At 34.0% G+C, this 27,894-nt stretch overlaps 1 protein-coding gene across 1 annotated transcript; it reads left to right on the top strand.

The window, feature by feature from the left end:
* Positions 1 to 541: 541 nt before the first annotated feature.
* LOC149788828 (uncharacterized) lies at positions 542 to 26,338 on the top strand. Its single transcript, XM_089974955.1, has 4 exons — positions 542 to 694; positions 12,713 to 12,830; positions 13,494 to 13,657; positions 24,676 to 26,338. The coding sequence occupies exons 1-4, from the start codon at positions 643 to 645 to the stop codon at positions 24,843 to 24,845; spliced, it is 504 nt and encodes a 167-aa protein (XP_089831081.1). The 5' UTR covers positions 542 to 642; the 3' UTR covers positions 24,846 to 26,338.
* Positions 26,339 to 27,894: the final 1,556 nt, after the last annotated feature.

The raw sequence follows: 27,894 nt of genomic DNA, 5'->3' as shown, positions 1-27,894 counted from the left end.
TACATGTTTAAATCACTTCTTTTGGTGTAAGACTGGTTGATGAAGTTGGGCTTGTACGTAATATGTACACACTAAAAGCCATGCAAGATACACATTATTTTGTTCACTGCATATACTTCAAAGATCAATTAAGATAATTATAAAAGCCGAAACCTTTTTTCTTAAATTTTGTTATTTGTTAATTCTTTTTCTGCAATTTTTGGTATTGTATTGCAAAAGCCATTTCAACAATTTTAATAACTGCAAAAGGTAGTATAATTTGGACTTGTTCAGGTTACGTTTTCGAGCTAAATAGGGCTAGAATTATATCAGCTGTCTGCTTTATATAGAGTATTGTTTCCATAGTCACCACATGTACAGGAATTTCAGTCACAGTATATGAAAGTTACATTGACGAATGACAACATTCTCACCACTTTTTCCAATGCAAACAATTTAACATTAGACCGCCTTCTGTCCAACATGTACGTTACAAATATAAAGAGAATGCAAAGATTAAAACGGGTAGACTTCGCCCACCCTGATAAGCGGTTTCGGGATTATTATTTATTTTGATGTCACCTATTTACATCAGCTACTCCTAGTGTGATAACATAAAGTGTACCTTGGAAAAGGACCTGTGCTATTGACTACACTGCATCTATGAGAGGAAAAATGATTGTATTCGCCATTGTCCAGCTACTTCTTCTTCAAGGTAGGCAGTTGAAAATATTGGTTGAAAATATTGGAATATGTACGGTCTTTTTTCTTCGCAGAACTTATAATAAAATTCCCATACTGATATGGAGCTCATCGAATTGCTTGCAAGATTGCTATCATGTTTCTCTTTCGCTTTTGGTCTTATTATTTAACTTGCTATATTTGATATATTATTCAAATTTTGTGCTAAACAAAACGTTACGTTACATTAAAATGATAACTGCAAACCATGATGGCACGAAAACTGGTTATTATGAACAAAAGTGTTAATAGAGAAATCGAGGGTGTGCTACCACGCGCCTTCCCATATTTTCTAGTATATATTTTATCACAAGAGAAAATAATGCTGAACTGGTTTATTGCATGGTTTTCTTTGGGAGATATTGACGATAAATTCCTTTTTTTAACCCACCCCGTCATACATGTTACGTCTCAATGGTCATAAATAAGAAACATAAAAAGCAAAACGATCAAGGTTTGTAAAATGTAACAAATATGTATTTCTCTAAGTTAAACGATATTTAAGAAGAACATGCGGTATTATAGATCAAATCTGAACTATTCCGAAAAGCCTTTACACAAATTCTTGTATTTCTTCATACTCGGAAATGTGAGTTATATAAGTTTATTAAACCTAGATACAATTTACCAGCTAAGCTCGTATTTTTGCTTTCAGTGATTAACTCTTCTAGTTCATGTTGTTTTTAAAAATGCTATCAACATATGATAATTGATAAATATAGTAATCTGAAATGACGACACAAATCCACACACGAACGCTAATTATAATCAAGAACATGTTCAGGAATATTGGTCATGTTCTTGTTAGGGAAGAAAAAACATACTAAATGTTTAGGACAACACTATAGGGTCTAAAGGGAATTGTTTATTTAGGACATATCCACCATATGGTAAATGTGCAATTAAAATCATGTAAATTTTACATAGCAGTTCCACTCGAGTATTTTACGGGAAGATATATATGTGCAAAAGGGTACTTGAGTTGTCTGTGTACATATTACATTCCCGGAGATCTTATAGAAATTTAATATCAAAGCGCCTCTTGAAAGTCTACGTGAGTTTAGTACTTGAGGGGTCTACGTGAAGTTACGATTACCACGAATCTTGGTGAAATTTAACACAACCAAGGGGCATGCATGAATTTAACATCAGAGCTCCAATCGATGGTAATTTGGGAAGTTTTCATTGAGGTCAATTTGTAACTTTGTTAGAGGTGTCTGAACTTAAATGGCGCACTTAATATCAAAACGTGCAGTGTGTTGATCTAGAGAATTCATATATTTAAGATTTATATCCATGTCATTACACGTTTCAAATTAGGTTGGAGGTGTAATTAAATTTGGCGTATACCCACTGATGCTATGAATAGCTACAAACACGGAAGCCAGCTGATAATAACTCTGAGAAAGAGGTGAGTCTTCTTGACTCTATATAAACGAAAACGTAGAAACACTGTATCAACTCAGGCGATATACCCAAAGGTACATCGCTACAACACCAACAACTCCACAACATCCATTCCAGATGATGTGCAGTAGATACTGACTTTTGCATCATCCGACACTCTTTTTTGAGGCGACAGATGTAATACGTCGCTTCGGCACCGTATGACTTCACTAGCACATGTCCGGAGTAGGTTTACGCTGGATCGCAATATGCGAGGATGCGTATTTGTGTACAACCATGTCCAGTGCAGCAATTTGGTAGTAATTGTCCGACAGCTCGCCTAAAAGACTTTGAAGTTCGTGTCGCAAGTGGTGACTGGCGGAAACAATTCGATTGGTTCAAAATGTAAGGTGCTTCTTAAAGAGAGGTCTATTGCATAATGGCTGTATGAGACAGGAAGGTGGAGGCACTCGAGGTAGCTTCGAATTAGCCTGTCGAAGAAGAGAAGTATGTTACAGCATAGAATAACCAGCAACAATAGCCATCACAATTTACAGATGAGGCATCGAGCTATATTAACAAAGGTTGTTCTTTAAATGCAGGGTCTATACCCATCGCAGCTATCCGGAAAACATTCTTAGTCGAGCAACCCGGCAATGCAAGAATGGCGTGGACGACATGAGAGCCATGATGGTGTCTTGCGTTCAAACATACAGGTGAGAGCGGACATTGTTCGCATGGCAAAATACTTAGTTTCGAGGCCATGCGACTTTGGTTGAGACCATGCATCATGAAGGTACAATTAAACAAGCAGAAACATGCCATTGTCTCTGAAGTCGTGGTTGTTTTTCATCCTAAGACGGCAAGAAACAAACAAGCGCAGTATCCACAAAAGCGTCCATCGGTCCAAATTTCAGTATACATGTAAAACAATCTAGGGCGCGTAATGGGAGCAGCAGACATATGGTCTGCATCGTAAACATCGTCTACTCGCAGAATCACGGGACTCACTGACTGCGTTATAACGACCCCTGACCGTAAGCTCTGCTTCTGATCGCAATTAGTCGCGCCAAGTGGACTGCTCCATAGGTATCTTACTGGCTGTAGACATGCTCGCGCCATGCCAGTCTATCTATCTATCTATCTATCGATCTATCTATCTATCTATCCAGGGCTCGCAGAGAGATAAGTCTGGTCCTGGTAGTCATCCTACAGTGTGCGACCACGACAAAGCTGCCAGCCTACAACAAACGTATTGGTACGTGCGACCATAACGACGTCGTCGGAAACCTGAAAACATTCTGACTTGAATCTCTATTCCCTGCTGACCCGACCAGTGAGGATGTGAGCGCCTGGCTACATCGCAGTCTTTGAGGCCTACGGCGGCAAGTTCTTTGATTGGATTCCGACCAGTGTCCATCCGCGTTGTGGCAGACCATTTTCGACCAGAAAATGCCTCCTTTAAACAAGAAGGCGAAACGAAAGACCAGAAACGAAGAAGTATATAGACGATAAAGACATATAGGTAATGAAGTACCTCGATAACCATGTCACTGAATCAAATATGTACTCAAACTACACGGATGTGAATCGAAAACAACCTTGGGTCGAGACAAGGGAAGTCGAAGAAATGAAACTGTCCTTGTGTTCAAACTGGTGAGACCATGGTCGGCGAGCTTACAGGGAGGCATGTGGGATCATGGTATGAGACTCAGAGAACAATACCTTAATGCAGATAATGTAGAGCCCTTAATTTATAAAAAAAGCAATATGAAAACGATAGCATCCCCGCCCATCAGCGTTTGAAAAACTTGTATAAATTAATACATCAACGCTGCCGTTTGTACCTTGCAAGGTTATGTAAATTGCGAACATGCTAAAAGAGTTGATATTACGACTAGTTCCCTCAGTTTCTGTTGAAAATCCACTGCTTTGGTGAAATATTCCAAAAACAAACACAAAATATGCTTAGAATTCACAATTCCCAGTATGGACCCAAGTCAAAACAAAATTAAATACTGTCCGAATTAGAAATCGAAATACATGTATCTGTGTTTACGTAATGTAATGATAAACAGAAAAAGAAATGGCCAAATACGGCACCATGTATAAGTATGTAGTAGCCCAAATTATAAGAATGAATATGGCTTGCACGAAGAGAATTGTGAAACTAGTAAGACGAACCATCCAGATTCAGGTCTAAATAATATCGTGTGTTTGGTTAGTGTTTTCTGCATTATTTACTGCTTCAGTTCTGAGGTGCACGTTTCGTTACAATACATGACAAAATCTTGCATCTACGTTTCTTCTACACATTTGAAATCAAAAATAGTAGACTTAAATGTTGCTAGATAAACCAGAGACAAAGATGTCTACACTTGATCAACCTTTTTCAAAATCGTAATAAAAATTTATTGTCTCCTTACACACGACCAGAACGTCCTGAAGAAATAAACCTCATGAATAATCAACATTTAAACAGAACCATCAAATTAGACAGGGTATTTTCTTGCCATGGGTGAATGATGGACATAGTTAGCCATGTAGGTCAAATTAATTAACCAAGCTCACAGACCAATAGTTTACGCCAGTGCTGATGGCACACTGGCTTGGAAGAAGCTGGCTCAATACGAAAACAAACCTAATTTACACCGAACTGAAGTATACCTAACGTGTATTATTCACAAGTGGAGATGGGAAACATTATTGGGCTCAGTAAATACATGGAACATGATATAAAAGAAGGTTAGGGACCAAACACACTTAACAGATGTACTACACATTAAGACTTAAACTGAAGTTTCACGAGCCAAAATTACGTCTTTGACTAATGCATATTTTGTTGGTTCGTATAATGAAACGATAGTCTCGGTGTCAGCATAAAACTCTCCAAGAAAATGATAACAGACACAATATGTCCTGTTGATGAAATAATTTTTAAGAGCCAGAAAGATGTATCGTTTGCTAGCAAGATACTCGTACATCATAATTTCGTGCTCTGTTTTGAAAGATAACAAAAACAGAGCTGTATATATATATATATATATATATATATATATATATATATATATATATATATATATATATATATATATATATGAATCTATGGTCTTGACCCACATGAAAAGAAAGTGCAAAACTTACAAGGTTTAGTGTAATTCGTAAAGTGTATCCGTAAAGTACAAAGTGAAATAATTTTGTAAATAATTTTCAGTTTGGTGAATGGATTCCAGAAAACGATGTATGTTACATTAATTCCAAAAAGTGGACATTAATCCGAATACGTCGCAAAGGTATTTCTAATGACAACTCTAATGTAATTATGTGCCAACATTACAAAATAAATCACTGGCATAATCTCAAGATGTCTTTAAATGAATTCACGGTAATTGCAATACTGCTATTATTCCTATTGTCTATACGTGTTAAACAAAAATTCCATATTGCTGTCATAGATCAAAATGGTTTTTAATTAAATGTCACATCACTTTAATTCTAGCGAATAAATGAATCAATCTTCTCTACATTTTCCAATAAAAGATGTTAATATAATTAATACCAAATCCCATATAATAAATCAAGTATATAGATTACCCAAGCACATTAGAATAAACCACAGTACATGTATTGCCTGAATCATCCTAAGGTATTGGGAAACAGTAAACAAATCAGCGGTTTACATTTTGTCTAATCAAAAAGCGGATGATATTGTCAGTAAAAATGTAATTGACCAAATGCTCCTTCAAAATATTATTTTGAAAATAATATGCATTATATCGATATTAATAAACAGTGTACATAACACGTCCGCTGATAAAGACAGAGATAGTGTTATATTATAAATTTCTCTTATAGCATATTAGTCAAACATACTTATAATTAACATTGCATAAGAATGTATAATGTCAACGTAATGGTAGAATTTACTTGTTTGCATTGGAATATCTATAATCAAAAGCACATATTCTTCCAATAGCTGCATTGATATGCTTTGATTCAGATTTCTCAAGATTTCAAAATTGAGAGGATAAGTAATAACGAAGTCACTAGAGTCCACTTTCTATTAAAATAGTTCTTTTTGTGACAGGTATAAATATATTAATTGGATAGGTCAGCAAAAACTGTAACATAATAACCTATCAAATTGACTTAGTTTTGTTAAAAAAGTTTAATACAGTAATTTTAGTCATGCATTTTCTTTTCAATTTCATTCAAGTTATAATACACAATCTGATGTGCATTGTGAACTGAAAAGGAAACTATAGCAATTGAACGCCTTTGACCCAAACCTTTCCTTTATTTCTGAAAGAGGCCAAAATGTGTGAAAACTTTAGCAAAATGTTACTATGATCTTAATAACTATACTCCTCAAAGGAATAGTTACTGTAAATCTTGTTGACGTACACATACTAATCAGCAAGTATAGATGACCTAACTTGATGATAGGTAATGGACCGACACAGTCTACCATTATTATATTAAACAGTTCGTCGAATGAAGGAATGAGTTGCAGATGAACCTTAAATATCTTCTGATTGTATTTTTCAACCATATGCCAACTATAGCAACTATGACAAGATCAACAGTATTAAAAAAATATTAATATGTTAATTTATGCACAATAAAATGATTTAACATATTTGATAAATCTTATTGACTTATAAGCGAGAAGACATCGGATTTTCATAGGTTATACTTATAATTGGCTGTCGATATGAATTAAGACAATGGCTAGATAGTTTACGGCCACTCATCACTAGCGCGTACTGCAGGTGGCCTCCATTACCTCATAAGGTCCCCAGGTTTTACAACATAAAAAGTTGATGTTTTTGTGGCTTCAGCTTTGCTAATAGCCATCTGACACAAATACCTATATATTAACCCATAATAGAAGCAAAAATAACCTCATTAAAAGTCTGACCCATACATTTGACAGCTAAAGGATAAACCGTCCTGAATGTCATTATGCCCCACAGCTTTCTTAGCAATAGCTGAAGTAACTCCACATGATGAATATAAAACCAACAAGTTTTGTACAACTTATGAAATTATTTGTTTCTCAAAAATAAAGGTAACAATTAAAAAAGAACTTATATTATTGCTAATCAAATCCCAAATAGTTAAAAACGTGATATTGTCAGTGATATTAAATAAAGTTCAAATTATATTCAAGTGGCCTTCGATCCAAAATCAAATTCTGTTGATGTGTCTTTGGTTTTAAATGTGGTCTGGAAGGTGATGATCTGCTAATATTCTTTCAGGTAATCCCAATAATATAATTCAAAATATCCTTGACTGAATTCACTATAACTCCAGAAAACTGTTCCAGTCCAAGAATATTATTGTGCATATTATAATTCAAGATAATGATTTCAATAAATATTTCCGCGCAATGCAAAGGCTGATCACAATAATACAAATGATTCTGTTTCTGATGTTATTGCAAAAATAAATAACATTTCAAGAAAACAATGTCATATAAAAACTATTGAAAAAAAACTAAAGAAACGATAAATTGTCTTGTATAGGAAACACTAAGCTGCAAACAGATACGACCTGTTACGACAATTTTATAAAGCACATTTGAAACATGCAGTTCATCATGTTCTTCTCTGTGAAATTCAATCATTAATACTGAACATGCTTACCCTTTGTGATAATGTCCTAATATTTAACAAGCACACCCATATAAATATATATTTTTGGGTTTACAAAATAAAAACCTCATCAATGTCCCTAGTCAGGTGCAGAGTGAACTTGATTTTGGATACCGCAAAGTCCAAAATACAATTATACGGAATCTTCCGACAAAAATGGTTCATAATTCTCCAAAAGAAAATCAGACTGAGGTTTAGTAGTATTGTTTTCGATACATGGACATAACCGTGATCTATTAGGAACACGAACGTTTGGAAAAGAGCTGTCTTTAATACGTTCCTCAATTTTGACTTATGGCAGTCAGAAATAAGGTATTATTTCTTCCTACATTGATTGCATTTGGGAAGAGGTAATATAGCTGTTAATTGAACAGATGAACTCTTAGAACGGCTATCACAAACAAACGGTGTAATACTTTGGGAATAAACAAAACAGAACAAGCATTATGGTAGTGGTGGTGACGGATGCGGTTTGGGAACCTCATTATATTTGATTTGTTAATAAATTCACATGTACTTAAAATGTTTTGCTGAATATTTAACATCCGACCTAAAACATATTTCTTTATCAGCTGATAATGTTGTTTTTATGTTGCATAAATGAATTCTTTCGTGTCAATGCACTAAATATATTTTTTATAGTAATATGAGATAATAGAGATTAATCTATTTGGTAAATTTCCATACTTTTGCAGAAACAAACATAATAATAAATACTTTCCGTTTATTCCAAATCAGTGTCATTTTCTTGGAATGCTCCTGCTGCTATATAAGTATTAATTTTCTCCATATCGCTTTACTAGATATTTTTCACAATGTATTTCATGGTATGACATTTTACAAAGTACATGTCTCTCAAGATAACAATGACAGGTAAATACATGATTATATAATACCAGTGAGGTAACCATTTAATTTATTTATTACACTATGAAAACCTGCATTGAAACAACGGCGTGTCATATATGTTGCCAAGTGTCTGTCAGTCTGTTTCAGCGTAAATATTGTAAACGTAACATATGAGAATCATATGATTAAAATTATATTGTCAGTAATCAATAATCACAAACTGTGTTGCTTTAGTTATAAAAATCAACAATCATTGCATGTAAAAATAATCTCATGATTGAGTTGGAACAAAGAAAAGTAAACATGTTCTTACTTTGTGGCACATTACACTTATTCGTAACTAAGTGATTATACTAGATAATGCATGTGACTTTGGAGCCGTATATAGTCTATATTTATATATATTTGTCTCCTTTCCTATTCCATTTATAACTGTGATACAAATTTTATATGGCGAATGTTTGAGTTCTTGAGTTTTTTTCTTATGTGAATATTTGAAACATAATATAAATTTATGTGTGTTCACCATATAGTGGACATACCGAGGCGGTTTCACTGCACTTGTATATTTTCTCCGACCGAATGTGCGTAATGAGCCAAAGGTCTACTAATAACCGCCGTTGTGTAGCTGTGATGGTGCAAAACGTAAACCATGTTTACACTGACAATACATAGGTCACTTTCACCTATATATAACGATCGGCCCTCCAATTATAATGAACTTTAAGAAACGAATATGATTTGTATTTTAGGCGGCACTAAATTACAATAAACTGATTGCTGGCACGTAAAACGACTTTTATAGATAATGATATTATTCATGACGATTTGAAGTTCGTTCAATTACTCGATGTAGCACGTTACAAACTGATAGTTTTGAGGGCACATGAACGTATAGATACTGAAGTGAATGAATTCAGGAATACAAACAGTAGTATGATCAATTACAGACTTCGTGTGAGGAAGCAACGTGTTTCGGTGATCTTGTAAATTGTATATGTCCGAGTACATCGCTTCAACATAAAATAAAAAAGTATCCAAATTGAAATGGTTCTAGTTCATGAAACATGTACTTAATTCATGTAAAGGCGAAGTATAGTCACATATATCTATATTTAATCGGAATAACATGGTAAAAATGTCAATAATCTGTACAAAATATGAAATGTTGATGCCACACTAGTATTATAAACTCAGACATATTTGAGAATGGAGTTTAGAAATCGTTACATTTGCTTACAAATAGCAGAACACCCGTTGGAGAGGATTACATGGAGGATTTACCAAACTTATGAAAGATATTATAGTATGTTATTTACCACCCTTTTCAGCTCAGCTTTCTACAACGATGCCTTTACATATGGATGGAGAAATGATTTAAACATACCACATTTATGACTATTTTGAATCTGAGGTTGGACTGTGACAAGGCTGGTTATTATGCATCACGTTAACTCACTGTTTTAACTGATTTATTGCTAATAATGAACGTAAGTTGTAGAAATGGACATAAACGTACAACTTATACTTTGGCACTTAATACCTATGACTTGTGCATGATGGCTGATACTGTTTTAGGATTAAAACATTTTAAACAGTGGATTCACTTTGTAACAAACAAAGTTGTTTTATAAATATGGATACAACAACTATCGCTGTTGTTTAGAAGAGTTGGCCTACTTTAGAAATTTGAAAATTGTAATTATTCTAATTATAATATCAACCATTTAACGTATTACAGTTGTTTCGATAAAGCGTTTTCGAGGTGGATTCAATTTGTGAAATGCAATTGAACGTTTGTTACACTAGTTTATTCAAAATTTAGCCACAGTCTGGACATTTGCTTGGCTATGAGACGTCGAATATTTCGTCGAAATCATTTGCTCTTGGTAAAAACATCCCACTCAATTTGTCAGTGAATTGGGGATGAGAAGATACAAACCTGAAGATAAATCCCGTTCAAACCTCTATACAATTGTATTTGTCTCTTCGAAGAAAAGAAAATCTTTAAGCATCCTGTTGCTTATTGTGCATGTTATTATTATTATTATTATTATTATCATTATTATATATATATATATATATATATATATATATATATATATATATATATATATATATATATATATATATATATATATATATGGGGTGGGGATGTAGCTGCTACTAAAATAATTTATATAATAGAATAAAACTGTTATATCTTTTTCATTATTTACATAAACTTTCAAACGTAGCATAAAATGTATTTTTGAAGAGCAAATTCTAATGTGCGTTGAATATGTTACATGTACATCTGCTTTAGAAGTCTCAACCTGAAAATGATGATTATTAGTATATGTAACAAAATTTAATGACAATCTCTGAGTCTTGTTAAACAAGATCCTAGCCTGTCTTCTTTAGTATAATTTATTTTGTTGATCAGCATATCTACATATATGTTTTTGCAACTTCATGTATTATCCTTTTGTTGAGTTGGAATCTGAATTCACCCTCATAAATGCACTCATCGGATAATGACAGTTTTATGTCGTCTCCAAATTTATCTGTATATGAATGTTGGATACTGTCACGAAGGTAACTGAGTAAAAATGAGGAGACTAAGTACACCACATCTGCTTGAATGTACATTAAATTGTATGTTAGAAATGAACAGATGCTATGTTCCATCATATTTACCAAGTGGGAAACTAACCACTGCAATTTAGTATTCATCAAATGTGTAACATTATAGTTTAGCTAATATATATCATGACTTAAAAAAATCAAGAACTTTCTAACAATTGTTTCCATCAATCTCATTTGACCATACAGGGACACTATTTTGGAACAGTCTTAATTAAAAGTGATTCGCTCACTTTTGCCATCCAGGTAAAACAATCTGTCATTCACGTACTCGAGGTGTGATCATTTAAATTATGTTTGTACATTTCGTATCCAAATGAAACCGACATGAATGCATTTTCCTACTTGAGGTGTGATCATTTAAATTGTGTTTGTAAATTTCGTATCCAAATAAAAGCGACATGAATACATTTTCCTACTTGAGGTGTGGTCATTTAAATTATGTGTGTACATTACGTATCCGATTGAAACCGACATGAATGCATTTTCCTACTTGAGGTGTAATCATTTAAATTATTTATCTACATTACGTATCCAAATGAAGCCGACATGAATACATTTTCCTACTTGAGGGGTAATCATTTAAATTATGTTGATACATTTTGTATCCAAATGAAGCAGACATGAATACATTTTCATACCTAAGGTGTGATCGTTTAAATTAGCTTTGTACATTACGTATCCAAATGAAGCCGACATGAATACATGTTCCTACTTGAGGTGTGATCATTTAAATTATGTTTGTACATTACGTATCCAAACGAAACCGACATGCATACATTTTCCTACTTGAGGTGTGATCATTTAAATTATGTTTGTACATTACCTATCCAAATGAAACCGACATGCATACATTTTCCTCCTTGAGGTGTAAGTATTTAAATTGTTAGTACAGTACCTATCCAAATGAAACCGACATGCATACATTTTCGTGTGACCGGGTTTGTAAAGCTAGCACTTATTACATTTTTCTAAGTTGAGTAAATTATCTGTGAACTCTAAAAACATAGCGATCTAATCCTTTTTTTAGTCTACGGTGAATATAATTACACAAACTTAGTTATATCATATATGCGAATTTGAAATCCCTTAAAATTATGTTATGTTGTCAACCTTCCCCTGCACATTGCATAAACATTCATTTTACTTGTTTACTAACTGTGAAGAAAAAAAAAAACATTTTTTTGCCATATACAAAGGAAGATGACGTCTAAAGCACTACCCAAAGAAACAACTAGCCGAACCGAATGGTCATATATATATATATACAAATTAACAGAGATAGAGACAGAGGAACACCCATATATAATTATATGTATAGGTAGATATAATGGTAGGTGGGTGGATGGATGGATTGATTAATATGAATATATATATATATATATATATATATATATATATATATATATATATATATATATATATATATATATATATATATATATATATATAGTGTCCATGGTTTATTTTATTAGCTCTGCCTATGGTAACTGGCGAATTGTGTACGTATGGCTCTTCCTCATTGAACTTTCGATACTGTTCTGATGGTTGCTGTGGCACTAAATATAGCGATTACAGCGACGTCTGTTGCGAGTAAGTACACACTCTGACAAATATATATATATATATATATATATATATATATATATATATATATATACATATACACATTTTGTCATAGGATAAGGTAGCTATTTATTATCGGGTAAGGTATATTTCTGATATGAAGCTAGGCATGTTCTTTCAGCAAACTTTGCTCTATAACCAAAGTTTTTGTATATGTTTTTCTGTGGTGGATGCTGAAGAATGAGTTTGTGTTTTTAAAACAAAATCAGAGAAGAGGTAAAGACAACAAGCTTTGAAACATTTAACAAATATATTTATTTACGTAAATTACAAAAGTGAAAATGTGATAAGACAACTTAAGTACTTGCGATTTAATTCTCCAAATGATCCAAGACTTGCAGACACAAGTTCTAGTAATTTAAAAGTCCTGAATACAATTCTGGAAACGTCCCGAAGAAGTCTCAAAACTGAAGGCGATGGCGTGTCTGGTATAGCTATTAGAAGGTTGATGTGTAAACTGTCGTTTGTTGAATCACAATAATATAATTCCAGGTTATAGTTCAGTAGAAAGTCCAGCCTAAATTCTATAGTTTTATGAAAGCAGTTTTGTATTTCCAAAGAAAATCATCACTTGAAATTAAAAATTTGAACAAAATGTCCAGCCGGAAATAAATCAAATATTCATTCCAGTGTAATTAATGTTGGCGTCATTGCTGGGTCTGTGGTCGGGGGTCTGGCCGGGCTCGCTATTGTGATTGGCATTATCGTCTGCTGCTGTGTTGCCGCAAGCAGGTCTCGCAGAAGCCCAGGAGTTGTTATCCAGCCTATGAACCCTAATGCGCAGACACTTGTGCGTAAGTATTCGGGTAATGAAATCTGTACTGTTGATGGAAAGGACGTACATCATTATACCAATACTGTGCTGTCCTTGTTAGTGATGAATAGGAAACATTTAACCGTAAAGATGGTTATTATCATTATTATTAGTAGTACTAGTAGTAATTGTATTAGCAGTGGTAGTAGTTGTTGTTGTTGTTGTCGTCGTCGTTGTTGTTGTTGTTGTAGCGGTAGTTTATTCGCATTGTCATCCGTCTTTACCAACTATTGCTGCTCAAATTGTCCAAACGTGTTTGTTTTCTTCTTTGGAATTGTTCGTTCCCGTCGTGAGGTTTTTGATCATGACAGGATCGTACACGAGAACATAATGTATGTGTGTGTATGTGTGTGTGGAAACTCAAATATATACACATATATTCATATATTTGTATATTGTGTATACCAACACATCTTTTCTATAATGAAACTGAAACGAGTCCCCACTTGCTCGAACTTCTAGATTTAATTAGATTTACCCTTTTTATTACTATACATATAACTGTGCAAAATAACGTTCGTTTCTGAAAACGTATAGAATTGGCATTATCTGAGGTGTCCTTAATAAACTTCATGTTCGACTAACTTTGTTCGAGTAATCATCGCTTTATCTTGAAAGTCCAATAAGCGTCGTAGCTACGCATACTATTTTCAATAATTTATAGTATTACCTTTCCATTGATTGAATAACATTTTAAACAAGACCACGATTTTTCTGTTAATATGTCCAACCTTTGTATATTAATTATCAGGTCGGTTTCTAATGTATCTTGCAGATCTACAGCGAGCCTCTCTTGACACTATATAAAACGAACATATGTCAGCCAATTATTAAGGGTTTGAAGATATACAATTGACTTGTGCCGCTGTTTGTGAAAAACCAAATAGTAAATAACTCTCTGTGCAGCACCTTTGGTATCACACCTGATTTCAAAACTATCACACAACGTGTCATACATTAAATTGACCTTGGTCAATTTCAGACTCTAAATTATATCCCTTACATCAAAAGAACAAATTACCCCGCAGAAAAAAAGAAAGGAAAAAAAAAAACGCTGTCGTCTGGTATGTTATCAGACAAACCTAAAACTAATATTATTGATGACCGTGAAATGTCAGAAACATACGTTGAGATTCTATTGATATGATATAACTAATTGTTCAGAACTGAATTATCATGGGTACGTATGACAATGTCCGAGTTTTTGATGGTTATTAATGCGATATTTTGTCGAAATTCTTCATTGGTCTGTATCGAACGCATGTACAGGAAATTCTTTCTTAAACAAGGTAGTGCCAATATCTAGAGAAACATACAGGTGTTGTTTGACATACACCCTAAAGACCGACTGTTAATGGACATTAGGTCAACTGCAAAACATTTTCAGCAATCTCAAGAAGTCGGGATTCAACAGGGGTAACGGATCGGTCCCTATGACTTCAGGTTTCGTCGATGCATTTGTGCTCATCGAGGTCACTCACTAGGTTGTAATTACAGGAACCTAGTTGATCGCAGCATATATTTCACGCAGGATTCGGAGCGTCTTAATTGTTTCAGAACCCATAAGTGGTGAACGACCATCGATCCTCGTACACATTAGTAATATCTTCAAAAAGTATGTTCATCAATCGGGCGATACGTATGGTTGTAATCTTGATATAGAATAATCGCTGACAATGCGAAGCGAAGTTAATGATGACTTCGTGTGCTTTTGTATCCGGACGAACTGATCCTACAAGTGTTTCCAATATATCAGCTTGGTCGTTATGGTCACATTTTCCACGAAGGCTGTTTCCTTTCTGGTTTTTTTTTTTAATGCATTGAGCGTTTCTAAACAATGAGTTAACATATTACTGGTACATTGCTTAATTTCAGTCAAACCAAAAATACCATGTTCGGACTTTCAGCTTTCAGGTATTAGTTGCGTATATTTGATGTCATATATAGTAGGTACTCTTCCCAGTCGCTACGTCTGCTTAGACCGACATTTATATAATTTCCAATGATACCACCAATGACTGTTTCGTTAAAAAATGAACCGGTGTTAGCATATGCGACTTGTACTTCGTTGGCACGTCTGCTATCCTAGCCACAACTTCAGAAAATTTTTAAATCGGACCCATCGGTGTTTTTTACTTTCTCCCAATTATATCAACTACTTCAAGTAATTTCACCAAAGTATTTGTTGACTAACATGATAGGGTGTAACAAACGCTAATAGTCTATGCAGTTGTTCTTGTTGCTTTATTGATATGCATCGTGCCCATAGCTATCTTACGAACTGGACCTGGTTGTTCCTTTGTTCCATTTTGAACTGTAGTTAGTAGTACATTTGTACGTGCTGCCTGTTTACTACCCTCAGTTTTCTCGCCTATTCATATCATTAGTTTAATCAGAGGCGTACATGTTTATCCAAACCACACCGTGAGAAATTTATACGTTGTAGAGACTGTAATACATCTTCGACTCTTTATACGTCTTCTGTATCATTAAGAAACAGCTACTGCTGTTCACGAGTAACATTGCGGCATCGCTTTTCATACTTTTCTATGAAATCACTGGCTCACAGTTAATATGATTGTTTCTGATTATTAATTTGACGTGTCAGACACATTTGTATCGGACGCTCTAGTCAATTAATGATTTTATAACTATATGGATCTTCTGATCCACGCATACAGGGATCGAAAAACAAAAGCATACCAAATCCAAATGCTATTTCTAAAACCCTGCGAGTCAATGCCAGGAAATACCATCAACAAAGTAGAGTTCCCGCGAGTCACTTTGTGCATGTATGCATATCGTTAAGTACAATTTGTTACACTGGAATGTTTGTGCCGAACTGGTACAAATATTTGTTCCTGATTGAGCCGATTATTAAACATCACATCGTCATAAGATACACTATTGGTTTCGTTTGGATCTTACCCGTCATTTGTATGTGTTTCATTTGTGGTAGAAAAATAAATCAGCAGCGTTACCACCACGTTTCAACGTTCTTTTATCATTCACTCCTCTCATTGGTCATAACAAAATTGATCATCAGTCAACATCATAATTACGTATAACCGATCCAGCTTCAGCCATAGTGTGATGATAATAGGCAAATGTCGTTTGTTTACTGATCAAGGTAGACCAATTATCAGAGTACGCACTGAGTTTGGAAACATGGTTCTATCACTATAACCGCTCCGGTAGCCTAGTGGTTAGAGCGTCCGCCTCGGATGCTGAAGGTCGTGGGTTCGATCCCCGGCCGAGTCATACCAAAGACTTACAAAAATGGTACTAACAGCGGCCTCGCTTGGCGCTCAGCATTAAGAGGTTAGTGTTAGGACTGGTCGGCCCGGTGTCAGAATAATGTGACTGGGTGGGACATCATGCTACATGTCTGCGGCATGATGCCCCAGTGCTAGACATCATTATAAACTGCTACATTGCAGACATCGTAGCGATATGACTGAAAAATTGTTAAAGCTACGTTAAAAATCAAAATCACACACACACACTCCATCACTATGATTGGACGGTTTAAGTGACGCCTGTTCAAAAGGTCAATTTCGAAAGGGTCATTGATATTTCTAAAAGCACCTGCAACTTTCTAGTTTCAGGGTGCAATTCAGATCATATATAAAACTGTGTACACCAAAAACACCTACTGCAAATCCAAATCGAGTTCAAACCCGTAATGGACGAGAAGTGATTAACACTGGTCTACAATCTGTGTAGACGACGTCTGATTCAGAGAAAAAATGTGCTATTTATTATGGATTTTGATCTGCTGAATTTATATATGACAATTAAAACAACTTATTGGCTACTGTTTCCTAGATATTTAAGTAATTTGATTTTACGTCTATTTATATTGCATTGAAAGTAAGTGCTTAATCATAAATTGTAAACCTAGGTTTATAGTTGCTTGATATGAAAATATATCAGCTGTAACACTTGAAGAAAAAACGGCCAAAGGGATATATAAATAAAATGTTACAAAAAAGGAAACAAAACTATTATGCAAATATATTTACATAATTTAGTCCTTATCGAGTGTCTACTCGGCGCTTCATGTCTTTTTTTCTTCTTGTTTTCATTAAATTGAACATCTGTTGTCACTCTCCAGCAATAGTCTGGAAACATTGCTTGGCTCCATTTGCATTGATAGCCTTTCTCCATTGTTAGAATGCCCTGGTGAAATCGCTGTCCGTGCTTTTCGCTCTCTGTTCAGCAGTTCGGTGGACAAAATCTAGATCAGAGTGCAAAACATGTATCTGTAGTGATATGTTGCAACCAGGGCTTTTGTGTGCATTGAGATTTTCCACCAACTCATTGTATTTGGCTGACTTCTTGTTTGAGAAAATGTTTGAACACTTGCTGCACGGCTAAATGCATCATCTGGAAGAAGTTCACGAACTGAAACTAACAAAGACACCTTCCTTTATCTTAGTTTCACTTTACGTGCCTCTATTTTGTCTATGGACTTGATAAAGTTGTTCTTCAGACCAAGTGTGATGTGCAAGGGTGGTAACACCATCTTACATGATTCAGCAAGGGTGCACGTTTGACACTTTTCCTCGAAGGCTGCAATGGATATCGGATTGGTCAATCTCTCATGATTTAGTAGGAATCTCTCGAGGGTTATCTTTTTTGCAGAGAAAATAGGGTACATTGTGTATCAAATACTAACAGGTGATAGTCTGTATAATTTGTAGCCTTGACAAGAAATACAAAGATTGGATTAAATAATGTAGCAAGAGTTACAATAAATATAGACATACTGAAACTATCCCCTCATAAAGAAAATAACCCTCAGTGCAATAATGTTTTCTTCCTTGTGTAAAACACACGGGCAACTAATAATGATAACGAAATTACACAGGATAATGTCTATTGAATGTACCCAAATGAATGGAAAATAAAGCAATATAAAACACATTTCGGTGTGCTATTAAGTATTATTCTCCATTTACGTTCCGAACATCGATGTTGTGTTGTTGAAATATCAATATCCATCTCACCCAATTTTTAAATTTCTATTTGTCTGTTTTGTTAAAGAAAGTATGGGATTGTGGTCACTGAATATCATAATCGGAGAGGGGAGGACTAATGTCCATTTCAAAATGTTGCAAAGCCAAAAATAAATCCAAACAATCCTTCTTGACGTGGAATAATTTATCAGGGCTTATATAGTTGTAGAGAAACAGCACACTGGAACTTCCTCAACTACTTCCCGTCCAACCACTATATGACTGGCATCAACAATCGTCTTAGACGATTGGTTGATATCTTAAGTTGGATGAACTGGTGCACTTTTAGATATAGCCTTGAATTTATCGAAGGTCTCCTTACATATATCAGATCACTTAAACCGGGTATTCTTTCTCTATCAATTGGTCAGTGGCTCAGCAATTATGGAAATATTGGAGCAACATTTCCTTTCATATCCAGCCATATCAAATATCGCATCTGTTGCTTTTTACTGATATGAACAGACATTTCAGAGATAGGTTAAACCTTAGCTTCTACAGTCTTAATTTGACAATGTCCTACAATATGTTCTAAAAACGTGACACAAGCTAGGTCAAACTCACCTTTGCTTACATTAATTGTCAAATTGTCTCACTACAGGGAACATATCCTTTCTGAATAGTTTCCAAGTGGTCTTTCCAGGAATGGCTGTAACAAAATGACGTCGGCAGCGCATTGAGCCATATGCCATCATGTTCATTAATCTCTCGATTGCAGTGGGAGAAGTTATCATACCGAATTTTATCATTATGTATAGGTAGATTCCATCTAAAATTGCAAAGGCCTAAATTTCATTTGTTATATCCGAAAACGAAATATGCCATAATCCCTTGAACGGTCAAACATGGTGACATATTTTGCATTTCGAATTCTTACAAGACGGTAATACATTCTTAGTATTGGAAATAAGCCTCTTTGTAGACATTGTTTACTTTCCTGCAGTTAGTAAACATACCGAAAGAATTATACGATTTGGACACAAGAATACAATGGGAACTATAGTTACTTTTGGATGGTCCAATAAAACCGTTCCCCACCAAATACTCAAATTCCGTTTCAAACATTAATGCTTTGAAGAATATATACTGAAATGGTACTGCTGCTACAGACTTCAGATCTTTCAAAACAGCGTTAAATGTTATCTGTTTCAGTAGGAACATCTGGAAAGAATCGTCCTTCTTCGCATATAAGCAGCTCTAACTCATTGTTTTCATCTGGCTGTTGATGTGAAAGTTTAGTGTCCAGTTATTTTAACATTTCAAACTTTTTAAAACTGGCTCAAAACAAAGACCATACATTCGAGATGTACGTCAGCATTTAAATTCTCACTGTGTGGGATAAAATAAAAAATTAAAAGTATGGAATGATTTACAAGGATAATTCGATCAGCTTCTTTAACATACGGATGTATTATAGGTATTTATATTTCTTACATTCAGATATATCGATGATATAGCTTAAGTTATTTACTTTCTTAGTAACTGTATGGTGATCAACCTACCAAACCTAAAGAAGAATTTTAACTTATTTAAAGTGAGCCAGAATTTGATCATTTGGTTGAAAAGTTATTTTCTTTCCAGTTTTGTGAAACCTTATTTTCAGTTTTTATAGGTGTGCTAATGATAATGTCTTGCAATTTCAAAAACAGTCGATATTTTGTATTTGCAATCAGAGATATAAATCGTGTAATGTAATTTGATTATTTTGTTAATCTTTCGACAAATTAAATAGGCCACGAACATCAAGTCCGAAAACTATTACAAACGTCTTATTACAAGGGACTTTTGAACTGGCTCCACAACAGCAAACATCAATAAGTTAATACATTCGTCCCAATCTGTTATAATGTCAAAGCAATATGACCTTGTCGTATTCGTTAAAATCTGATGAAAACATTCCAACGCCCCCTGGCTTTCAAGGTGAAAAACAGAGGACCTGGAATGACGAATATATAATTCATACATAAATTGTTGATATATCCCTAACATGACATTAGAACCTAGTTCAGACTGGACGAACTTAGGAAGTCCAAACATGTGTAGATGACTGCATTAAGGCTCTGACTATAGATTTAGTCATAATATTCCGTAACTTGTACTGTTTGCTGACTTGGTCTTAAGTAAGGGATCAACACAGTCTACCATTATTCTACTAAATGGTTTGTCAAATGCAGGAATAGGTTGTTAAATGAGCTTTAGGTATATGTTGCTTAGGCTTTAGCCATTTCATAAATACGAAACAATCGACCTCATTCAGAAACACCACGCATACATTTAGGCCATGAAAACGATTTAAGATCTTGTGATAAGATTTCAGGACTACTGAAATAGTGGCCAAGGGAGATATTGTGCTAAATTAGGAGTTTCTTTAACTTTATGACGAAGGTACCACAGTTTCATTGCTCATTGGCAATCATCTTCATGTAGATCAGGACGTCTATTTTTTTCCAATAAGAACCGAAGTTTACAAACTAGTAGGTTGGTGAACGACTCTAACAGCCCTTTGAAACAAACTGGAGCTCAGGTAATCTTTTTCCTGTTCTACGACATGTACATGTCGTTTGTCTCCTTGATTAGAAATAAGAGAACAACTATTAAAGGAGGATCACAATAATCTATACAGAACAGATGCAGAGGTGAACTCCTCAAAAGCATGGCATGTGAAGTTGTAAGCCACTGGAATAGTTTCGTGATCAAATTAATTATCAAGAGCTTTCTTTGCCACAGCTATATAACCTGCACATGCAAGATATCAATTAAGGATTTCATTATCAATAGGATATATTTTTGATCGAAACAAGTCATGTCAGGTAATGTGGATTACCCTAAACCGTATTCCCAGTTAAGTCATTGTATAGCAATAAACGGATACCCACAATGGGCAATTAAATCACAACACCAATAATCACTGGCCTTAAGACTAAGTATGATGTCAGATTAGATTGACGTTAAATTACCATTATGGAGCTGAATTTTAATAAACCGCACTCTAGCCCTTGAACAAGGATACTTCTAGCAGAAGAATACTTCTCAAACAAATCAAAGCTCCCGATAACGAAATACTCTGAACAGCTCATGTTTCCATTACAATTTCAATAGGGATTTGAATAATCAGTATAATATATAGATCCTTTTTATATTAATGTTTCGCAATTCTCAGTGCTATGCTAAAACTGCTGTCTATCTGTCCACAAAACTATATTTTTCCACTATATGACCGTGACCTTGATCTATGTGAAAAATGCATCTGGAACTGCTTTGTCTTTATTATGCTGCTAATGTATTATCTTAAAAGCAATTATAAATAACATGCCTTATTTCTTACGATAAGTGCACGTAGGGAGACAAATGGATCTCTAAACATTCTCATCAGACTTTGGATTTATATTAGTTGCAACAAATTGAAGGTTGTAAATATTCACTTGAGAGTGATTTGGTTCTTAATAACCATTTGTTGAGCGGAACATCTAATGGAAAATAAAACTTGGAAAGGCTAGGCATATTGTTCAGCTGTACGAGCAATGTTTACTAATGTATCAACCTTCTGTTCATGAAGGCTTATGTTGACGTCACTATGGACTCGATTGTTTAAATATATAATATGAATTGGTATTTCTGTTAGATGCACATCATCAGTCAAACAGTTGACCTTTTCCATAGTACAATTTATATATGCTTATTTGTTGTCTGCTCGCTGTTCCCAGACCTATTTCGACCTTTCACAGGTAACACCTTATAACTCTTCAAGATATATTCCTTAACGAAGCCATGCTCAGTACTTGTTTCTACTGACGGTGCCAAATGAACTACACGAGGTTCGTCAATACTTACACCTGAAATACACCGATTTAGTATCATATTGGTCATTATAAAGTGTCGGCTATTATTTCGATATGCGAATAATGTTGAGCTACATCTTTATCTTTAAACGGGTAGATTAATTGTATATTTTATGTAACTTGTACATTAATCTTCCAGGGGCGGAGTACTTCCTGTAGCTGGTTCTAATTCTTGAAATTGCAATTACATTTCTTTTGCTCGTTTTCGTATTTGCATTTATACTGAATCTAGTTCATCTTTCGGAATTTGTCTCTTTTTCTACCTTCTAAAATTATAATTTCCTTTGTATCTCTCCAGCTTCATTCATTTGTCATTCTATATATTTGCATTGTATTTGGAACTACATTGTCTGCTCTTCTTGTTTCCGTTCGTTTTCTTTATTTTGTATTTGCTAATACATTTTCATCTCCATTTCGATTGTTCTGTTTGAATTAGCCTCGTTCTTTTCTCCCTTGCAAGTTCACGTTTTCTCTAAACTTCATTTATTTTTTATATTATAGTTTCAGTTCTACAGCTTGCTAGATAGAGCCAGACGACGACTTTCTAATCAAACTTAATGCACTTTTATCCACATTACTTTCTTTGCCCAATATCTTACCAAAATATTTTTATTTTGTTTTAACACAATTGTCTTTCCCTCAAAAAGATGATACTGTCTAGCACGTTGGAGCAATTCATCTTTTGTCAAGGACTCTAGCAGTTCTGGAGTAAGAAATAAAATAAAGTTCACCTCTTTAGTTGCCGTTGTGAAAACATGTTGGTTTCACAGTGTAAAATAAAAAAGCGCGCATGAACAAATGTCCGAAATAAATGCATATTAATTTAGAAAAAATTATGTTTGACATATTTCTAATATTGGTTTTCCTGACTCTATGTTCATAACGCAAGTAATAGAAACAAGTAAAACCAACTGGTTTGTAAAACTTAACAAATAATTACATTATCTCATTTAAAAATAAAAATTCCGTATAAATTTCAAAATTGCAATGCACATGTCCAACTCGAAACTTGACGTCGTCAAGATTCCTTAGCCAAAACCCGTTTTGATTAATTCACAATTGCTCTTGAACCATTTTTTTAATCCAAAATATTGAGCACTTTGCATTTCCTACCTACTATCCAAACATCATTTTTATTCTAGAATACTATCTAAGTACGATATAAATCTCGAATGTATATTTAAACAGTTACACAAGACATGAATATTATTGTTAAGTTTCTCTGTTATGCACCTATATTATTACAATACATCTCCCATTTTTGATATCTTTTCTCAATGTATCTCGAATATGCTATTCACGTGACCTAGCCCAACAGATATGAAGTTACTGAAGTCTTCTGGAACCTTCCACACCTCATCCGCAAATGACAAATTAACCCCAGAAGATAATTAAACTTTGATATTAAAATAATCGTTATTAGTTGTTTATATTCTAAGTAAAGATATTCTGTACAATTTACAGCCATGACTAATATTACCATACAATATATACAATCGTGTTACAGGGAGTACATATATACATATATATATATATATATATATATATATATATATATATATATATATATATATATATATATATATATATATATAGTTCGCATTCTCCTCGCATCTCCAAACTCGAGTGATTAATGGCGTCATGACAGGTAGCAAATGCATAAACAAGATTAGTAGATGGTCTATCGACTGAGGAAGGAATAGTTAACATATACAGAGTGGATTGACATATCCTCATATCTCATCTGCTCAGCATTCAATTATACAGTATAATATGGCTGCTTCGTCAGTGCGATTTCATGTTTCCTTTCATCTTTCTATAAATATATAATTATATATTTTCCATTATTTTCCTGCCATTTACTAGAAATTAAAGAAAGAAATATATATATATATATATATATATATATATATATATATATATATATATATATATATATATATATATATATCTATATCTATAGAGAGAGAGAGAGAGAAGAGTTAGATTGATATATATATATATATATATATATATATATATATATATATATATGTATATATATATTTATATATATATATATATATACTAATATTGTTATGGTTTTTCTCGTATTATCTTTAATCTTAAGATGAGCGTGTTCTTATTAATTATTTCAGTGAACAGCACAACCGTTGCTCAAGGACCGTCAACCATCCCTGGCCCCACCTACGGACATGTCCACTATCCTTATAGTGTTGCCCAACCAGGACATGTTCCGTATGATAATGTGCCTCATGGACGTGCTGACCCCGCCTATCCACCACCACCATATACACCGAAATATTAGAAGATACTGTCTCTTTTAGGTGTTTTATCCATTTGCAAGAGTAACAAATTTCTTCCGTTTTACTCTCATTGTACTTGAACTAATTTGATTGGGGATGGTGTTTTTTCGCAAAGCTAGATTTTATTTGACATGTGAAATTGTAGGAGATTGTTTAGCAGGCATCTGAATAATGAGCTCTTTATTCTTTTAGTAACTACATCATTTATACTGGATGCATTCCTTGAGGGTAAATTGCATAATTGATTTACTAATGTATTTATTTATTTATTGATAAAGGAGAAGTTCATGGATACATTTACGTTTACTAGAAATTATTGTTTTCATGAAATACAGCTTTGTTTTATAACACACACACACACATAGAAACGGCTACTATCTTATCCATTCATCAAATAGTATCATTTTCTTTCCTTGCAGAAAAGTCAAATGTTAGGATAGGACCAAATGACATGATAATCTCAAAGCCTACATAGCACTGTCAAGAGACTAGCTAGGGCTATATCTTGTATAGTTAACTATCAAGGTATACCAATAAGGTATAATGTCATTGAAATGCTGTTATAACGTAAAAGAATGTAATATTTTCTTATGTTATATCAATTCACGAGTACACTAGCGGTGTTGATAAAGCCTGATTCAAATGTTCCCCATTCACCATGCATATAACAACTAAAATCCTTTCGAGCAAATAAACATTAAAACACAATCTGTATCATACTGCACTGCTGATTTAAATTTAACTTCAATACCTTTGGCATATGCTGCCAATGATAGTTTATAGAAAAGGTTCACCCGCAAACACAATGTTTGGATCAATACCATTAAACTAAAGGTATGATATAACATGTGGATCTGGCCTATTTTGCTTTGTGCCATTTCCACGCCATCATTATTTCAGGAACGGTCCTTGCACGTCATTTGAATTTGAACGTGCTCAGATCTCAATACTGGGACTCCCTTTCAATACCAAGATGCACATATTATTGTCCAAGACAGCCAAATTTCAGACAAAATATCTCTCTTATGATTTTGTGTCCAACATTTAATTAGTGATGCAAACCTACCTATATCTGAACTAAAGGGCATCATGATCAATAGAGGAAGCACATATTTAAAATATTGATTTATTATATACTTATATTCTTAACTGAGGAAAATGCAGAATACTAGATTATTTACATAACGCAATTATTAACAATGATACCAAGGTTAAAACAAATTCATGCCGTTAAATTTGACAGTTCTTTATTTTTTTTTGTTTAGAGTACCCTTATTCATATTGTATAGCTCTGATATTCGTAGTGTAGATAAATATACGGACATTACATTATTGTCTCAATTACATGTTTTTCGATCGAATTAATTTTACAATATTCGCTGGTGTATAATGTGTATGTTTGTACTAGTGGCTGTATTCTAAATGAATCATTACACTAAATTGTATATAATTTGTTATTGTCTATCTCAAGCTACAATTAAATAATACAAATACACGTTTTATCTCTGTTTCTCTATCTTTTATCTTTAGAATGGCAAGTCCTTGACAAAATGTGGACACTAATGGCAAGTCTTTGAAAATATTTGGACCAGATATGCGATAACAACTAAGCTCATTTGAAGCCAATTTGCTTTTATTTCAGTCATTAACATTGAATTTATCACTGCAACATTGCAATCAATTCATATTACCCTTACTCAAAGTGCGGTACATTTGCCAGGTTTGGCTGGGGGCATGTCATGCAAAATGAATGTCCCTTTTCCATATGTCTTTTAATTTTCTTTCACATTGACATTGAGATGTGACGCTTCCAAATTCGATAATACATTCTTCCTTGGATCAATTGTAAGCAATCTACAAAGCTTGGTAACCACAATCAATGAGTGTAAATGATGCTTGTTCCTCATAATCAGGGCGACAGAGACGTTTGACCCCGAAATTGATAACGTTTGTCTTAACCTAATTGCAAACTATTCACAAATTTGGAAACTGTTGGTGGCAAACTTGAGCCAATTGTCAAAGGCAAGTCTCCTTTCGTGGTCACAGTGGCCATGGACATATATATGTTGACCCCGAGAAGAAACGTATTCTTCATTAGCCAGTGTACACGCGATCGACACAGTTTGGTAACTATATTTGCCAGATTGGCAGAATTTCCATTAAAACCAAGAATAATAAGTCACATGGAGAAGATTACTATTACACTGGCTGGTTATCAAGAGCGGTAGTACTATCACGTCAACGGTAGGTTAAATGAATGTTAATATTCATAGACTGAACATGATTCCTTTCCATGAATCCAAAGTGTGCCGGACAAAATTAATGCCTCAGAAACTTATTGTCGGTCTTTATACTAAATTTCCTTTTCGTGGAAACTTGCATTTTCTTTCCAATCATCTTGTACTTCTTGTCTTAATTCAAAAGTGATAATATTCTTCTTACTTAATATAACAGATGTAATTTTTCTGATCCTATTTTTGTAAATCTGTGCATCCATTTGGTGTCCCTCAGGACAAAGACAGACCATTATACCACTTATTTAAAAATGCCCTTCTAAAGCGGGATTAATTCTTCAACATATTAAAATGTTTTGTAGATTGATATGTTTCACAGAAATACAAGGCTAAGTGGAAATTAGAGTCCAAACCTTTGTATCATGTCTGACTTAAACGTTTGGGTCACACTAAATGTGGCATTTAAGAATAGCCCCTGCCCAGTTAGTGTTATACCTAATATGTTTTATTGATGAGATTGAGAAATACACAAGTCACAAAAGCGAGTGCAATCGTTGACAAATTTTAATTAATATAAAATAGATGTGTTTAGACGTTGATAGCAACAGAAATGTGTCAGGATTATATAAAATCATGTTAGGTTCCAAACTGTGTACAGACATTCAATTGTTTAAGTAAACCGTTAAACAAAATCCAGTATTGCATCATCTGTTGTCAGGAGCAATGCATAACACGGGGATTGGAAACTAACGGGAGCCTCGCATAATTTCTAATACTCAAATGAGGTTCCCGTTGATATAATGAACAGTAAGATCAA

The sequence above is a fragment of the Sinohyriopsis cumingii genome, chromosome 11, assembly GCF_028554795.1.
Source record: "Sinohyriopsis cumingii isolate HCF-2022 chromosome 11, ASM2855479v2, whole genome shotgun sequence".
Taxonomy (NCBI): domain Eukaryota; kingdom Metazoa; phylum Mollusca; class Bivalvia; order Unionida; family Unionidae; genus Sinohyriopsis; species Sinohyriopsis cumingii.
The sequence above is the reverse complement of the archived record's forward strand: the minus strand, read 5'-3'. Positions and strand labels throughout refer to the sequence as shown.

What these genes read in the sequence shown, in the direction of transcription:
- LOC149788828 (XM_089974955.1), top strand. Translation starts at nt 643, where the DNA reads ATGAGAGGAAAAATGATTGTATTCGCCATTGTCCAGCTACTTCTTCTT. An exon ending in TACAGCGACGTCTGTTGCGA is followed by an intron (nt 12,831 to 13,493) that starts GTAAGTACACAC and finishes TATTCATTCCAG; the next exon opens with TGTAATTAATGTTGGCGTCA. An exon ending in TAATGCGCAGACACTTGTGC is followed by an intron (nt 13,658 to 24,675) that starts GTAAGTATTCGG and finishes TAATTATTTCAG; the next exon opens with TGAACAGCACAACCGTTGCT.